Source organism: Leiobunum rupestre, chromosome 9, assembly GCF_980474605.1.
Source record: "Leiobunum rupestre chromosome 9, qqLeiRupe1.1.hap1, whole genome shotgun sequence".
NCBI lineage: Eukaryota > Metazoa > Arthropoda > Arachnida > Opiliones > Sclerosomatidae > Leiobunum > Leiobunum rupestre.
In genome coordinates, this window is record NC_143392.1 from 39830370 (window position 1) to 39844177 (window position 13808).

The 13808-nt window shown below is 39.0% G+C and overlaps 1 protein-coding gene across 1 annotated transcript; it reads left to right on the forward strand.

Moving 5' to 3' along the window:
- The first annotated feature begins 5141 nt into the window (after nucleotides 1-5141).
- LOC149927442 (cytochrome P450 1A1-like) lies at nucleotides 5142-8887 on the forward strand. The gene is made up of 8 exons (XM_090158227.1): nucleotides 5142-5389; nucleotides 5449-5628; nucleotides 5680-5773; nucleotides 6801-6953; nucleotides 7547-7755; nucleotides 7822-7947; nucleotides 8003-8107; nucleotides 8177-8887. Exons 1-8 carry the CDS (start codon nucleotides 5221-5223, stop codon nucleotides 8662-8664), a joined length of 1524 nt encoding a protein of 507 aa, XP_090014353.1. The 5' UTR covers nucleotides 5142-5220; the 3' UTR covers nucleotides 8665-8887.
- Nucleotides 8888-13808: the final 4921 nt, after the last annotated feature.

Genomic DNA, 13808 nt, shown 5'->3' on the forward strand with positions numbered 1-13808 from the left:
AAAATTGAATGTGACTCGTGGCACGCGCCAATGTAAAACACGCGTTTTAAAAGTTAGTTGTTAATAAAATATTAAACTGAACGGTTACTGTAATTTTATTTCAAAAATTCGTATTAAGCCTAACGTGAAAAAATACGAAACCCATCCTAAGGTGTTCTGAACTTTCATTGCATAAAACCGTCTTGTTTATATATCAAGAAGTAGCAAGTTTATTTCGTATCGACTTAACTCCTAATTTTAAGAACCATTTATGCTCTCCCACCTTCGCCATAAGATAAAACGTGCTGGTCGCTAATTTCTTCAGAGATCCCTGCACGCGTCAGCTGTAGCAGAGCGTATATTAAATTGTTTTTAGAAACAATCCTAAATAAACAAACTAAAATTATTACTACCCAAAATGACCGCGCACTTTCTATATAGGCTTCGAGCTTAGGAAATATAGCGCCATCTGCCTTAATATCCGTCAAATAAATATGTGAAGAAATAGCAGACGACTTTTAAATGAAATTATCATCTGTTATGCAGAGATAATTTTGAACGAGCAGACATCTTTCATATATTCAATTTAAAACGTAGCTGGTAGGCGGCGATACTTGTGACCAGAATTTATACTATGCACAAAGCTTATAGAATTTGCGCTTAGAAAAGATAGCGCCACCTACTTTACTATCGTCAACTATTTGTTGAAGAAACAATAGCAGTTGACTTTCGAAAATGAATGTTCTTAAGCTGAGATGTGCAAGGGGTCGCTGGGCACGTGGAAATTTTATAGGCTTACGCGACTTTGCAATAAATAAAACTAAGTTTTTTTTTATGAAGTAATAAAAATCATTTATTTATACATTTTCAAAATGACATTTTTCTTTGGAGAAGAACTCCTTACGTCTCGGTCCATCGCTCGGACTCCACTGCCTCACTCCTCCGTCAAACCACCATTGAAACCTTGTTTCGCGTCAACCTGTCTCGCCACAGGAGGAACGCAGCGGGCCATCCTTTGTACTCGGAAAAACCCCAAATACCGAAGTATATATACAAAAGAGGCTTTTAACAGTTATCGAAACCATACTCGACCCTTACAGATGTTCAGCTTTTTACCAAAATAATTTTGAATGAGCAGACAGCTTTTACACATTCGATTTAAAACTCAGTCTGTAGGCGGTGATACTTCTGACCCAAGTTTAAACTACCCACGAAGCCTATAGTAAAGCCCAGTGCCATAACACTAATTTGACCGTTAATTTTACGGCAAAATTTGATACGTTAATTATTTGGTGAAATAACCGTTCGCTTACGGTAATTTCTTAGAGTGTAGGACACTGTAGGAGGACTTTAAATTTATTATCGTTGAAATTTAGAGCGTTTCTCCCTGACCATACCTCTAATGTTAATAGGTCAGTTTGTAGAAATCGGAACATTTTCAAGTCATCTGCATATAATCGTAGGTTAGACTTGACTGAAATAGGGATATCGTTGATGTAAACTATTAATAAAAGAAGCCCCAAAACACTACCCTGTGGGACTCCACTAAGAACAAGCATTGGGTCACTTAATGTTTGCTCCACTCTTACTCTTTGTACACGACTAGTCCGAAAATTTGCAATCCACAATACCAAATTATAATGAGGTATATAACATCTACTCTATCGAGTGAGTCAAGCCATAAATGCAGACAGGACAGCATATTTGTGACGGTAGATTTATTGTTTAAGAATCCATGCTGAAGAGGAGAGAGCTGCAGGTATGGCTGAAGGTGGTTTACCATGGCAAGACATTTCTCCAGCACTTAACAGACTGTAGATGTAATGTTTATAGGTCTATAATTAGCAGTACAAGATTTTTTACCAGAGTTTTTGGTAGAAAGGAGGAATATGCCTAATTCTACAATCTTCCGGAAGAGTGCCACTTTGAAGTGATTGTATAAATAAGGTATGTAAAAGACGAAACACCGTAAAAGCGCAGTTTTTTAGAATTCGATTCGGGATGGCAGAAAGTTTTTCAAAATTTGAGGTCGGGAGATCAGAAATGTCAATTTCCTGTCTGTTGAAGTTTTTTGAAAAGGTATTTTTGTATGCTGCAGTGAAGTTTCTACACGTAGGATTGTTGCTCCATTCTCCCCGCTGACGAATTCTGTTCAAATATAGTGATTTCCACAAACAAAATGATACATTCTGGGGATTAAGTTTAATCGATTTATTACTTTAAGCCATTTTGAGCGCACGTTTAAGTTAGATTGAGGTAATACTTATTATCGAAAATGGTCAATACAAGGTTTTAAACAAAGATCTGAAATTGTTATAATAAAACCAAGAAATACTTGTTTAATGATATTTTTTCTTTAGTGACCGACTTATTTCCTATGTCTATGGTTGCTAACGAAGAGCAAGGGCAACATGGTTGACCGACGAAGAAAGTCAGGAATGGATTAAAGAATTTCATGAATTCCACGAGGTGGCCTCCAACCATCCCAGCAATCGGTCACCGTTACTACTTCCATTTTCCTACAAAAAGATCAAGTTTTAAAAAAGGTTTTGGCGAAATTCGGAGATATCTTCAACAAGAAATACAAAATCAACGCCGAAATTTTCAAAACTGGTAAAAAGGAAGGAAGTACTTTGACAAAAGTATATTTTAATCGTTGACTTTGTCTCGACTTTACAGATTCGGTGCAAAGCTTTGCTGACGCCATTCTCTCGTCTGAAATTGAAGAAAACGCGTATGAAAAGACAACCACCAGCAAGGGACATGTGCACGACGAAAATACCTGGAAAATACTTGGCTACCTTTTTATAGGTAGTGATTGATTCGTATTGTAATTACTGATAACAGTTCTCTGACACAAGCACGAAATAATGATATATTACATTATCTGCATAAATTTACTTTCAGTTGATATTGATCAAAATGCAAACCGGACACTTTAAACCAGAAACTAATCTGAATTCATGGTTAAGCCACCCTCTTATAGATAAGCGTTGGGGAACCTTATAGAAGATAAGATTGTAAACAATAAAGCTTCCCCTACACGTTTAGAAGGGCTGACTTAACTTGTCTAATGTTTTCAGAGGCTTCCAGATATCGATTTTGCAAGTTTAATTGACTAAATTCCTTTCGTAATTGTAAATACAACTTTATTGTCTTTGCTCTACATTAAATTTCATACTAAAGGAAATTTATGTTCAGAATAATTATAGCATATCAGTACAGATCGGTTACTTCAGAGAACCAGATAGTTTGAAATTAGATGGCTGGTGATCGGAATATTAAAGATTACACTGATATCTGAATAGCCTGTAGCACAAGATTCGCAGGCTCTCACCAATTTTTCAAAATTTGTTTCTAAAAAAAAAATACTTACGCGGTTACATACATTTTATACTAACATTCTAAAACTATTAAAGACTAAAATATGGTTTTTAAATATCCATAGGAAGTAAAAAAGTTACATTTTACGAGGTAAGTTGTAAGTTTTGTTTTAATGTATACTGGCGCGGTTTGGCGGTAAATACCCCCACAAATTTATGTTAATTAAAGGTTACTATTTCTCATAGCCGGAGAAGATACATCGACACAGCCTCTTAGCTGGCTTATTCTGATGGTGGCAAACTATCCCGAAATGTAAGCGAAATTAAGAGATTAACTTGACAACAACGTAGGTATAATATTGTTATCTAATCGAGATAACTGACTGAAGCATAAGTCTGTGATAATATTCCATAGCTTTGTCCATATGTAACATAATCACTCATAACTATGCCTCTGTAAACCCTTACCATATAATCAGTGAAATCTTGTTTCTCACGGAACATAAAATATCTTATAATCCTTGATAAAGTTTGCCGTGGAAACAAAATTAATGATCGTAAGGCACAAGTTCAACGACAGGTTGTCACGCCAAAAAACGCATAATTAAGTCTGCCCTTTTTCAAATTTCGTTTTATCTTTAAAGTTGATGACGCGTTTTTCATCTGACTTGAAAGTGACGAAATAGATAATAGCGCTTTTAATGGGCTTTGATCGGATATTGGTTCTTGATTGCACAATGCATTTAGGAAATCTTCGACTTCTCATCGGAGATAATTTAATTTAAAATATTAAGACAATAAAAACTGTACTTCCACATTTCTGGAAAAAATTGACAATATGATGTACCTGAATTATTTTCATCAACAGCAACTTTTATAATTGGGTTTTCAACGTTCTCATCTATAAACAAAACTTTAGTCATGATGTTTACAATTATAAATTAGTACTGAATTTACCTGAATCTGATGGATAATACAAATTATTTTCTTCAAATATAACATTGTACGAATCTTCCCACATTATCTATATAAATTATCTACGTTAGTGTGAAATGATTGAGTTAAATATATTAATTATAAGTAACTTTTATAATGAAAGATCAATCCTATAGTTTTTCATGGCCCCTGAAAATGAAAAACCAAGCGTGTGGTAGTCGTAAATATTAAAATGTGTCGCTTTGTTTTGTTACGATAGTTTCACAAATTTCCCGCTAGGTGGCGCGGAGGTCATATAAGCCATTTGCGGAGTGCTATATCCATGTAGAACTATTATTAATCCAAGATGGGATGGTGCCCACACTCTCGGAATTCCAAAACATTAAAAAATTATTGTCGAGTCCTTGTTATATAAATACGCCAGTCATGTAGGGGACTTACTTCATTTCACTGGTTCACGGTAAACTATCACAAGTAATCACTCGATCGATTGATAAGTAAAAAAATGTTTTAGTGTTATGATTTCGTAATTTTTCATAACTATATCAAAAGTATATTTATTTCTACTGTCGGGAGAATGACTAACGTCTTGTGAGTTGATACGATTTTTAGCGTGCGTACAATCCGCCTCATGTTCAAAAACAAAGCTACTTTCCTATAAAAATATTAAATCAGCATTGTATCTCATTGGTCCCCTAAAACTGACGTCTTCCGACGTTTTTCTTTGCCGTGACAACATTCGATCATAATTCCAGTGGATAGTCTCATGTACTCATTCTCCCTAAGTATAAATAAATACATTCTTTATAAAACTGAAGGTTATTGTTATCAAATTGATAAGGATATTAATATCTTTAAAAACTGTATCGTAACACGAGCGTTATTCCATTATTGTATCAATCATTGCACAATTAGGTTGCTTTCTTAAATAAATACCGTTTGCCCATTGCTACCTTTGTGGTCGTACCAAAGCGGTGTTAAAATGGACGCCCTAAAGTCGAAACTATTCTCCGAAAGCCTGACAAAGGAAACGTCTTGGTTGTCGGCTTTATTAATTGGACTGGTTACGTTCTACTTGGTACAATTTTGGATGAAAGTCAGGGAATATCCCTCGGGTCCATTTCCGTTTCCGGTCATCGGAAACATTCTAAGTACGTTTACTCGTATTGATTTGAGATAAAAATCGGTAAACAGTGACTTTATTCGATAGCGTTCCGCGGGAAGAAATCCATAACGAATACTCTGATTGACCTGAAGAAGAAGTACGGAGGAATTTTCACGGTGTGGGTGGCTCAGAGACCTTTCATCATCGTGGCCGACTGGGAACTCGTCAAAGAAGGGCTCATACACAAGAGAAATGACATCATATCCAGGGGAAATTTCAGATCATGTAATGTCTAGTTTTTTAGATTACACGGTGATATGCTAATCCCATTTTCAGTTGAACACCTCCAGAATGAAGTAATGAGTATCGTTAACGAAAAAAACGACCGGAAATGGGAAATCACCAGGAAAGTGGGCGGTGCAGCAATCAGGTAATTTAAATTGTGCTTCTATAGGTACTTTTGAACGAAATATTATATGGCACCCTTTAGAAGGTGCTTTAGAAAGGCGCTTTATTTGAGATTGCAAGCCTTACGAAATATGGTTGAGCTTTTGGTCTTCCCAGGGTGCAAACAGCCCTTGTAAAATTGGTTCAAAACAACCTTAAGATGGGATCATGTTTATAGAAGGTTTTTCACTTTTGAAATGCCACCGACTAGAGATCACGGTGCATGGTTCCGTCTGACAGGGTCGTATAGGGGCGCATAAAATATCATTTTTCTATAGTACATTACAATACAATACAAAACAATACAATTTATTCTATAATATTTTTAATATTAGAAATAAAATTAAAAATAAAATAAATTAATTATTTTAATATAAAATACGGTCGTGGCCAGGAAAATAACAAATATCAATTACAAACTCTTACGAGAAGAGATACACTTTAATCATTACCTCACTGTCATGGTCGATGTCACATTTGATTAAAAAATAACTAATTTACAATGAAAATGATTTTAAGCTGAAAATAATAAAATACCCTAGTTATTATAATTAAATAAGGTAAGACGTTAATATAACAATATTTTTTTATTTTTTATTGAGTTAACATATTTAATTTATCGAGATTTTCAACTTAATACAGGGATAAAATTTACATAAAAGTTCTGATTTGGTTTATTGGAGAAATGATAAAATAACGATTCCTTTTTTCACCTTAATACTACCATAAATGGTTTTTCTAAAAACTCCAGAAGGTGTCATAAAGGTGTTTACACCATTTCCCTCCCATTTCCGAGTTATGACCACCTTTGAACACCTTTTTGACTCCTTTTTGACCCCAATAATTCACCCAGCAACACTCGTCTTTTAAGAGTGTTAAGTCAGAAAACCACAAAAGCTAGTTTCAGGGCGTTATTCTAAATGGCTTGTCAAAGCAACCCAAACCACGAATGTGCACCGAACGCGACTTCCATGCTATTAATTGATATCGTGTCCCTTTCTTGTCAAAAGGAAGTTTGTCGATGGAGAAAAATTGGCCACGATAGTGAAAGATGACACGGATGAGTTCGTCTCGAAAATTGTCAAGTTCGAAGGAAGACCCTTTGACCCCAGCACCGACATTCAAATTCTTGTCATTAACATCATTTCCGAGACTGCCTTCGGGTGAGACCATTCCAACTAACAAGGAGACGACCCGGGGTGATAATCACGGATTTTGTTCAAACTCGGGTATAATGTACACCTCCATGTACCTTAAAAAACCTGAGAGGGAAAAGTTGCGACGGGCTTTCGTTTTGCCATGGCAACCGAAAACGTTTTTGACAACATGATTTGGAATTATTTCCATTGAATATAACATGGGAATCTGAAGGATTTTAAAGGTCTTCCCTGTGAAACCTTTCAAAAAATGAAAAAAAATTAAAATTTCAAAACCGTTAAAAACACATTTAAATTGATTTTAAAAATTAAATTTAATGAAGTTTAAATGCAATTTGGTCAATTTGGGGACCCTTAAAATCCTTCAGATTCCCATGTTATTTTCAAAGGAAATAATTCCAAATCATGTTGTCAAAAACGTTTTCGGTTGCCATGGCAAAACCAAAGCCCGTCGCAACTTTTCCCTCGCAGGTTTTTCAAGTAACATGGAGGTGTACATTATACTCGACTTTGAACAAAATCGGTGATTATCACCTCGGATCGTCTCCTTGTAAGTGCTTGCTTTACCTGAATCTAATAAATGCTAATTTCATAAACAGCGCCAAAAGCTTAACGCAAGCGGAATACCAGAAACTGACGTTTCTTTATAGCGAAATTCAGAGACTCGGTGGGAGCACGCCGGGGGATATTTCCACTTGGCTGCTGATTTTGTACTACAACCGCGATTTAGCCATCAAGAATATGGCGAAGGGATTCGGACAGTTTCTCAGAGAGAAGTACGACGAGAACAAGAGGACATTCCAAAGAGGTAAATATTCAGTTTGAGAGAAGTGCTTTGGCAACAAAGGAACCAGTATTAAGTATTTTTTGGCAGGGGAAATACGAAACTTTGGAGACGCTCTGATAACATCGAGAATTGAGGCCGAGAACGAAGAGAATGACGCTAAGCAGTATTTGGACGACAACGAAATGATGAAGATTATGGGAGCTCTGTTCATCGGTAAGTGCAACGGGAAGTAGCGCGTTGGTCTATTAAACATATTAGAATCGTTCAGCCGCTACGGAAACGACAGCCACTACGTTGAGATGGATGTTACTAATACTAGCAAATTTTCCCGAGGCCCAAGAGAAGGTACGAGACGAAATCAAAGAACATATAGGTTCGTGATTAATTTTTATCATTTCCACAAGAACTTTTCTATTACGCATGTTTTATTTGTCTTTCTTAGGGGATAGAATGCCATTGCAAGAAGACCGGAAGAACTGTGCCTACATTTGGGCCTTTATGGCGGAGTGCATGCGTTTTAGGTCGGCAGTTCCATTGGGAGTTCCACACGCGGCCAACGCCGACACCGAGTTGGGTGGTCACAAAATCAAGAAAGGAAGCGTCTTGGTCTTTCACTCTGCAGCCGTTCAAATGGACCCCAAAATATGGCCTGAGCCCGAGAAGTTCAAGCCGGAAAGGTTCCTAAAGGCCGATGGTACCTTCAACAACGACCGCACGGGTTTCTTGGCCTTCGGAGAGGGAAAACGAATCTGTTTGGGCGAGAAAATGGCTCGCAACGACCTCTTCCTTGTCTTGACCAATCTGCTGCAGAAGGTTAGGATTAAACTGGACGGGCCAACAGGATCGGCAGATTTAGAGCCCAAATGGGACGGTGCCGCCACTCTCGGGATTCCCAAAAATTACAAAATTGTTGTCGAGTCGTTGAAATGAATACTACCTTGTCCCTATCAATGTATATTTATTACCATCAGGTCGTTTCTTAAATATTGAATGTCACACATAAATGGTAGTTTACGTAACATTATTTTTTTGGATAGATAGAAAAATAAATGGTTGTTATAGACAATAATTCGCAAAATGTCTTTGTTCTATGAAACGTTGTTTTTCTTCTTACGTGTATTATAGGAATATAATAAATTGATTAAAAACTGAAGGTTATCGCTTTGAAATTGATAAGGATAAAATTTGCAATCTATAAAGAATATGCTTAGCTTTATTCAATAATCTCAATGGCTCCATTAAGTTAGCCCCCCCAAGAAAGCAATTTTCAAATTAGTTAATGCACCTAATTGCACCCATCGTGCACCGTAGTTTACCACCAAAAATATTTTATGCACCATCGGGGAAAGGCGGGAAATTCAAAAAACAAAGGGGGGGCTAATTTAACGACAGCCCCCCCATATTCGATTTTGATAATAATAACGTTCCTAATCTATTGCACCAATGGTGCACTATCGTGCACCACCAAAATATTTTATTGCACCGACATTCAAAGGCGTGAAATTTTAAAAAACATAAAATTACCGTAATATCTAATATTCGATATTGATAAAAACAAAAAGTCTAATCGAATGCACCAATGGTGCACCAACATGCACCAGCCAAAATTTTATCGCACCGTCAAAAAAGGTGGGAAATTTTAAAAATCTTATATTATTAATGTGGGGGCTAAGTTAACGACAGCCCCCCCCACTTTTAATTTTAATAATAAAAACGCGCCTAATCGATTGCACTATCAATGCACTACCGTGCACCGCAGATATTTCTCATTGCACCATACTCCTTTCGGAGATATCATTGGTTTTGCACTTTCCCATGTAAAAAAATCTTAAATTATTAATGTGGGGGCTAAGTTAACGACAGCCCCCTGTAACGTTTTCCTGGTAAGAAGGCCAATACTACCCTCTGACGAGCGTAGTCGATAACGTTAATAGTTAGTTCTAGTGAAATGAATAGTTATTAAGGGAAATTAGAACGCAAGAGATTCAGAATTAAGATAAGATATTTAATATTTAACACACGTTATTTATTTACACACAATTAAGATTAAATCCTACTAAGCTAGATGGCCAATTTCCCTATCATTATTTTGCAGCTAACTTAAATACTAATTAAACACTTTAGACTACAATATTAATTAAAACTAGTAAACACTAATACAATTTCGTAAACAAAAGTAACTTAATAAATGGCTCGGTGGTGACGATTAACTAAACGCACGATTTCTGATGGTTAAATTACAACACGGGGGTACCCCACTATTTAGCACTATGCGCGGTTGGTGCGGAGACAAACTCCTCAATTAAGTAGACGAACGACGAAGTTCGGTGCCAACGAATGGCTTAATGACCGCTTGCAATTTGGGATGATCCCCGAAATGATTGTACTTATCTACGTTGGCTCATTGAGCATCGGCTCCGGCGTCCAATGACGGCGAGGTCCGGTTGTTCCAGCGGAGTGTACGGACGACTTGATCGGCAGACTTCCAAGGAGAGCGTAGCTACATTTTACGGTCGACTGGTTTTAGCTATGCTAAACTAAAGTTTCACGACTGTGACGAGCAGAGTTTCTGGCTGCTTAACGTGGCTGACCTCTGACGACGGACGTAGTTTCCGGTAGCTTGTCCAAAGTACGAGTATTTTGTTTCGCGCCCTTTTGGTCCCTTTTATAGGAGAGCCTCAAGGTTTCACCACTCTTGACCGACACTTTCATTTTAGTACGTCACCACCTACGTCACTACCTTCGCGTTATTTCCCTGACCTACCAAGCCATTTCTAAAAATAAATACCAACGAACTATCTGCTGCGTTCTATTGTTGAAGCGGGGAGGGGGAATTCTCGAGTTAAAACCCAGCCGGCCAGGAGCGGATATTGGCGACCTTTCCCACATTCCTACTTTTATTCACAACTAAATGCATATGCCTAGTTAATCCTAAAAATAGCATCACATAGCCCCCTAACCAGGCCCGAAAGTCCCGAGAGGGCGACATGGATGCTCGAAGTGTGGCTAGATATTTCGATCGAGATCGCAAATTCATAGGGTGTGTGCTAAAATTTTGAGTACTTGGGCCCTGTGGCTTAGCTTTTTGACTCGTAGAAGGCGTCGTACCCTGTCGGGTGTTGAACGGCTTCAACTGCCCTATATTATGCGTACCATTTAACAAAACCCCTGAATCAATGTCACTAAGACGGTAGGTTTTGTCAGACAATTTTTCGGCAACGCGATAAAAGCCATCCCACCGAGGGGCTAATTTAGACGAAAATTTATTGATAGCAGACGATAAGTAATGGGCTTTCTTCAAAACTAATTGACCCACGGAAAACTCTCCATGCACGCGGCCTTTGTTATACGCGACTGCTTGTTTCTCTTGGGCGCGTTTTAGATTTTCTTGGGCTCTATCAATCGTGTCACTAACCCTTTTAGAAAAAGTTAAAGCTTCGGCCTTGCTTATTACGCTTTCAAAATCTATTTTAACGTCACTGCTTGGGATTGGGTCAGCTGGCTCTCGTAGCTCTCTACCAAAATTGAGGAACGCGGGGGAGTAACCCGTAGAATCATGAATTCCACTGCGTAAAGCCATAGCGTATTGTGGTAAGTAAATGTCCCACTGATCGTGGAAGTCGGACACGTAAGAGGAAATCATAACGGAAAAATTCCTGTTAACCCTTTCAGTTTGGTTGGATTGAGGGCTGTAAACGGAAGTAAGCCTCTGTTTGACTCCTAATGCGGCGTAAACGCCTTTCATAGTTTTTGATACAAAATTTGCGCCATTATCGGACACTACTCGTAAAGGTAGGCCGAATCGCGTAAAAACGTCTTCCACTAGTTTATTTATGATCGCCTGGGACGTGGGTTTTCTTAGGGGGAAAACCTCTACCCACTTGGTCATGTAATCGGTAACGACTAATATGTACGTGTGGCCCTTCTTACTCCTTGGATAGGGGCCCTTAAGGTCAACTCCTATGACTTCCCATGGTTTCGAGGGGGAACTAGGCTTCATTAAACCGACGGGTTTGGTTTGGGAATATTTGTGTTTTTGACAAGTGACACAGGAGGAAACATAACGTAAAATATCCTTAGTCATCCCATCCCAAATATATGATTTTCTAATTCGATGTAGCGTTTTGTTAGACCCTTGATGACCACTAGTTGGTACATCGTGATTTGCCTCAATGACTCTACTGACTAATGAGCGGGGGACTAATACACGAAACTCAGTGCTATCGGCGTACTTTGATTCTATAATCCTATGTACTAAGCCATCACTGATCGCGCATAAGGGAGCGAATCTCTTTATCCACCTGCTAGTTGTCGCGTCGTTTGTCGGCAAAGAACCATTTTCTAAAAACGTTTTTAGGGCACTAATTCTACTATCCCTATTTTGGTGGTCTAGAATTAACTCTCGGTCGAGTTCAACCAAATCATCGTTAGAAGCGGTAACCGCGTCGCTCGATACAGCCGCTACGAACCCCTCAGAATCTGCCAGCAAATTCTGTTGCGCTTCGGGAATTCGGGACAACGCATCGGCGACAACGTTACTTTTTCCATTGATATATTTGATCGGACAATCGAGAGCCTGCAATCTAGTTATCCAGCGGGCGAATTTGCCCGTTGGGTCTTTGGTAGTTAGCAACCATTGCAAGGTGCTGTGATCTGTCCACACATCATAGGTGGCGCCCTCTATGTAAGGCCTAAACTTTTCGAGCCCCCATACTACAGCTAGACATTCGCGCTCAGTCGCGGAATAATTCATTTCGGCGCTGTTCAAGGAGCGACTGACGTACTGAATGACGCTTAAAGGGGATTTAGGGTCGTGGTCACTACTTCTTTGCATTAAGACTGAACCTAAACCGCGCTGGGAGGCATCGCAATGCACTATAAACGGCAATTTATAGTTGGGAGTAGCTATTACGGGCGCTGATATTAGAGCGAATTTCAATTTATCGAATGCTTCTTGTTGAGGGTAACCCCATTTGAACCTGCGATCTTTATGCAGTAATTGGTGGAGGGGAGCCGCTACGTCAGAAAAAGACGGCACAAATCTACGGTAAAATCCCGCCATCCCAAGAAAACGACGGAGCTGTTTGACAGTCCGGGGAGGGGGGTATTGTCTAACGGCCTCTACTTTAGAGGGGTCTACCGAAACACCCTCGCGGGAAACTATATGCCCCAAAATTAAAGCTTTGTCCTGACAAAAGTGCGTTTTGCTCGCCTTGACGGTTAAGCCGGCGTCGGATAAAATTTCTAAGTCTTTCTCGAGAGTCGCGAGATGTTCTTCAAAAGTGTGGGAGATAATTATAAGGTCATCTAAATATTACAAAACTCCGGCCAGCCTCAAATGACCAAACAAAGTATTTATCATGCGTTGGAAGGTCGAAGGACCGTTGCAGAGACCGAACATTAACACGGTGGGGTGGAAGAGACCACGGTGGGTGATAAAGGCAGCCTTATCCCTTGATTCTGGGTCTAACGGAACTTGCCAGTATCCGGCGCGAAGGTCCATACAAGCCCTTTGGCTACCGTCCTTTTTACCAACTAAGATAGTGGGGGAACTCCAAGGACTATTGCTTGGTTCAATTAAGCCTAACTCGAGCATTTCGTCAATTATTTCGTCCATCGCGGCTCTTTTGGCCGGCGAGTAGCGGTACGGGGCGGCAGCCAAAGGTTTGTGATCACCGGTATCTATGTAGTGAGTGGCCGTGTTTGTGCGACCCGGTACTAGGGAAAATACGTGTTCAAATTTATCTATCAAATTTTTGAGTTTGCCTCGCATATCGTCGTTATCTAGTTTAGCGTTCGCGATTGCGGTGTCTAAGCCCTCTCTATCGATACCGTAAACTAAACAAACTGGTTTATCGCCAGGTTGGCCTGTTTCAAAAGAATATCGCATAGTGGGAACGGCGCCCCAAAACCAACAATTACTACCAAAGTCAACGCACATATTATATTTACAAATAAGGTCTACACCCAAAATGCACGGGTAAGCTAGGTTTTCAACAAAGAGCGCCGAGTGGTCGATGGTTTTCCGGGAAAAGAAAATGGCACAGTTATCGTACCTTCACTATTTAAAGGAC

Bases quoted from the DNA above. Each gene is read 5' to 3' on its own strand.
- LOC149927442 (XM_090158227.1), top strand. From the start codon at position 5,221: ATGGACGCCCTAAAGTCGAAACTATTCTCCGAAAGCCTGACAAAGGAA. The intron at 5,774-6,800 runs GTAATTTAAATT...TCTTGTCAAAAG, and splicing joins GTGGGCGGTGCAGCAATCAG to GAAGTTTGTCGATGGAGAAA. The intron at 8,108-8,176 runs GTTCGTGATTAA...TGTCTTTCTTAG, and splicing joins CGAAATCAAAGAACATATAG to GGGATAGAATGCCATTGCAA.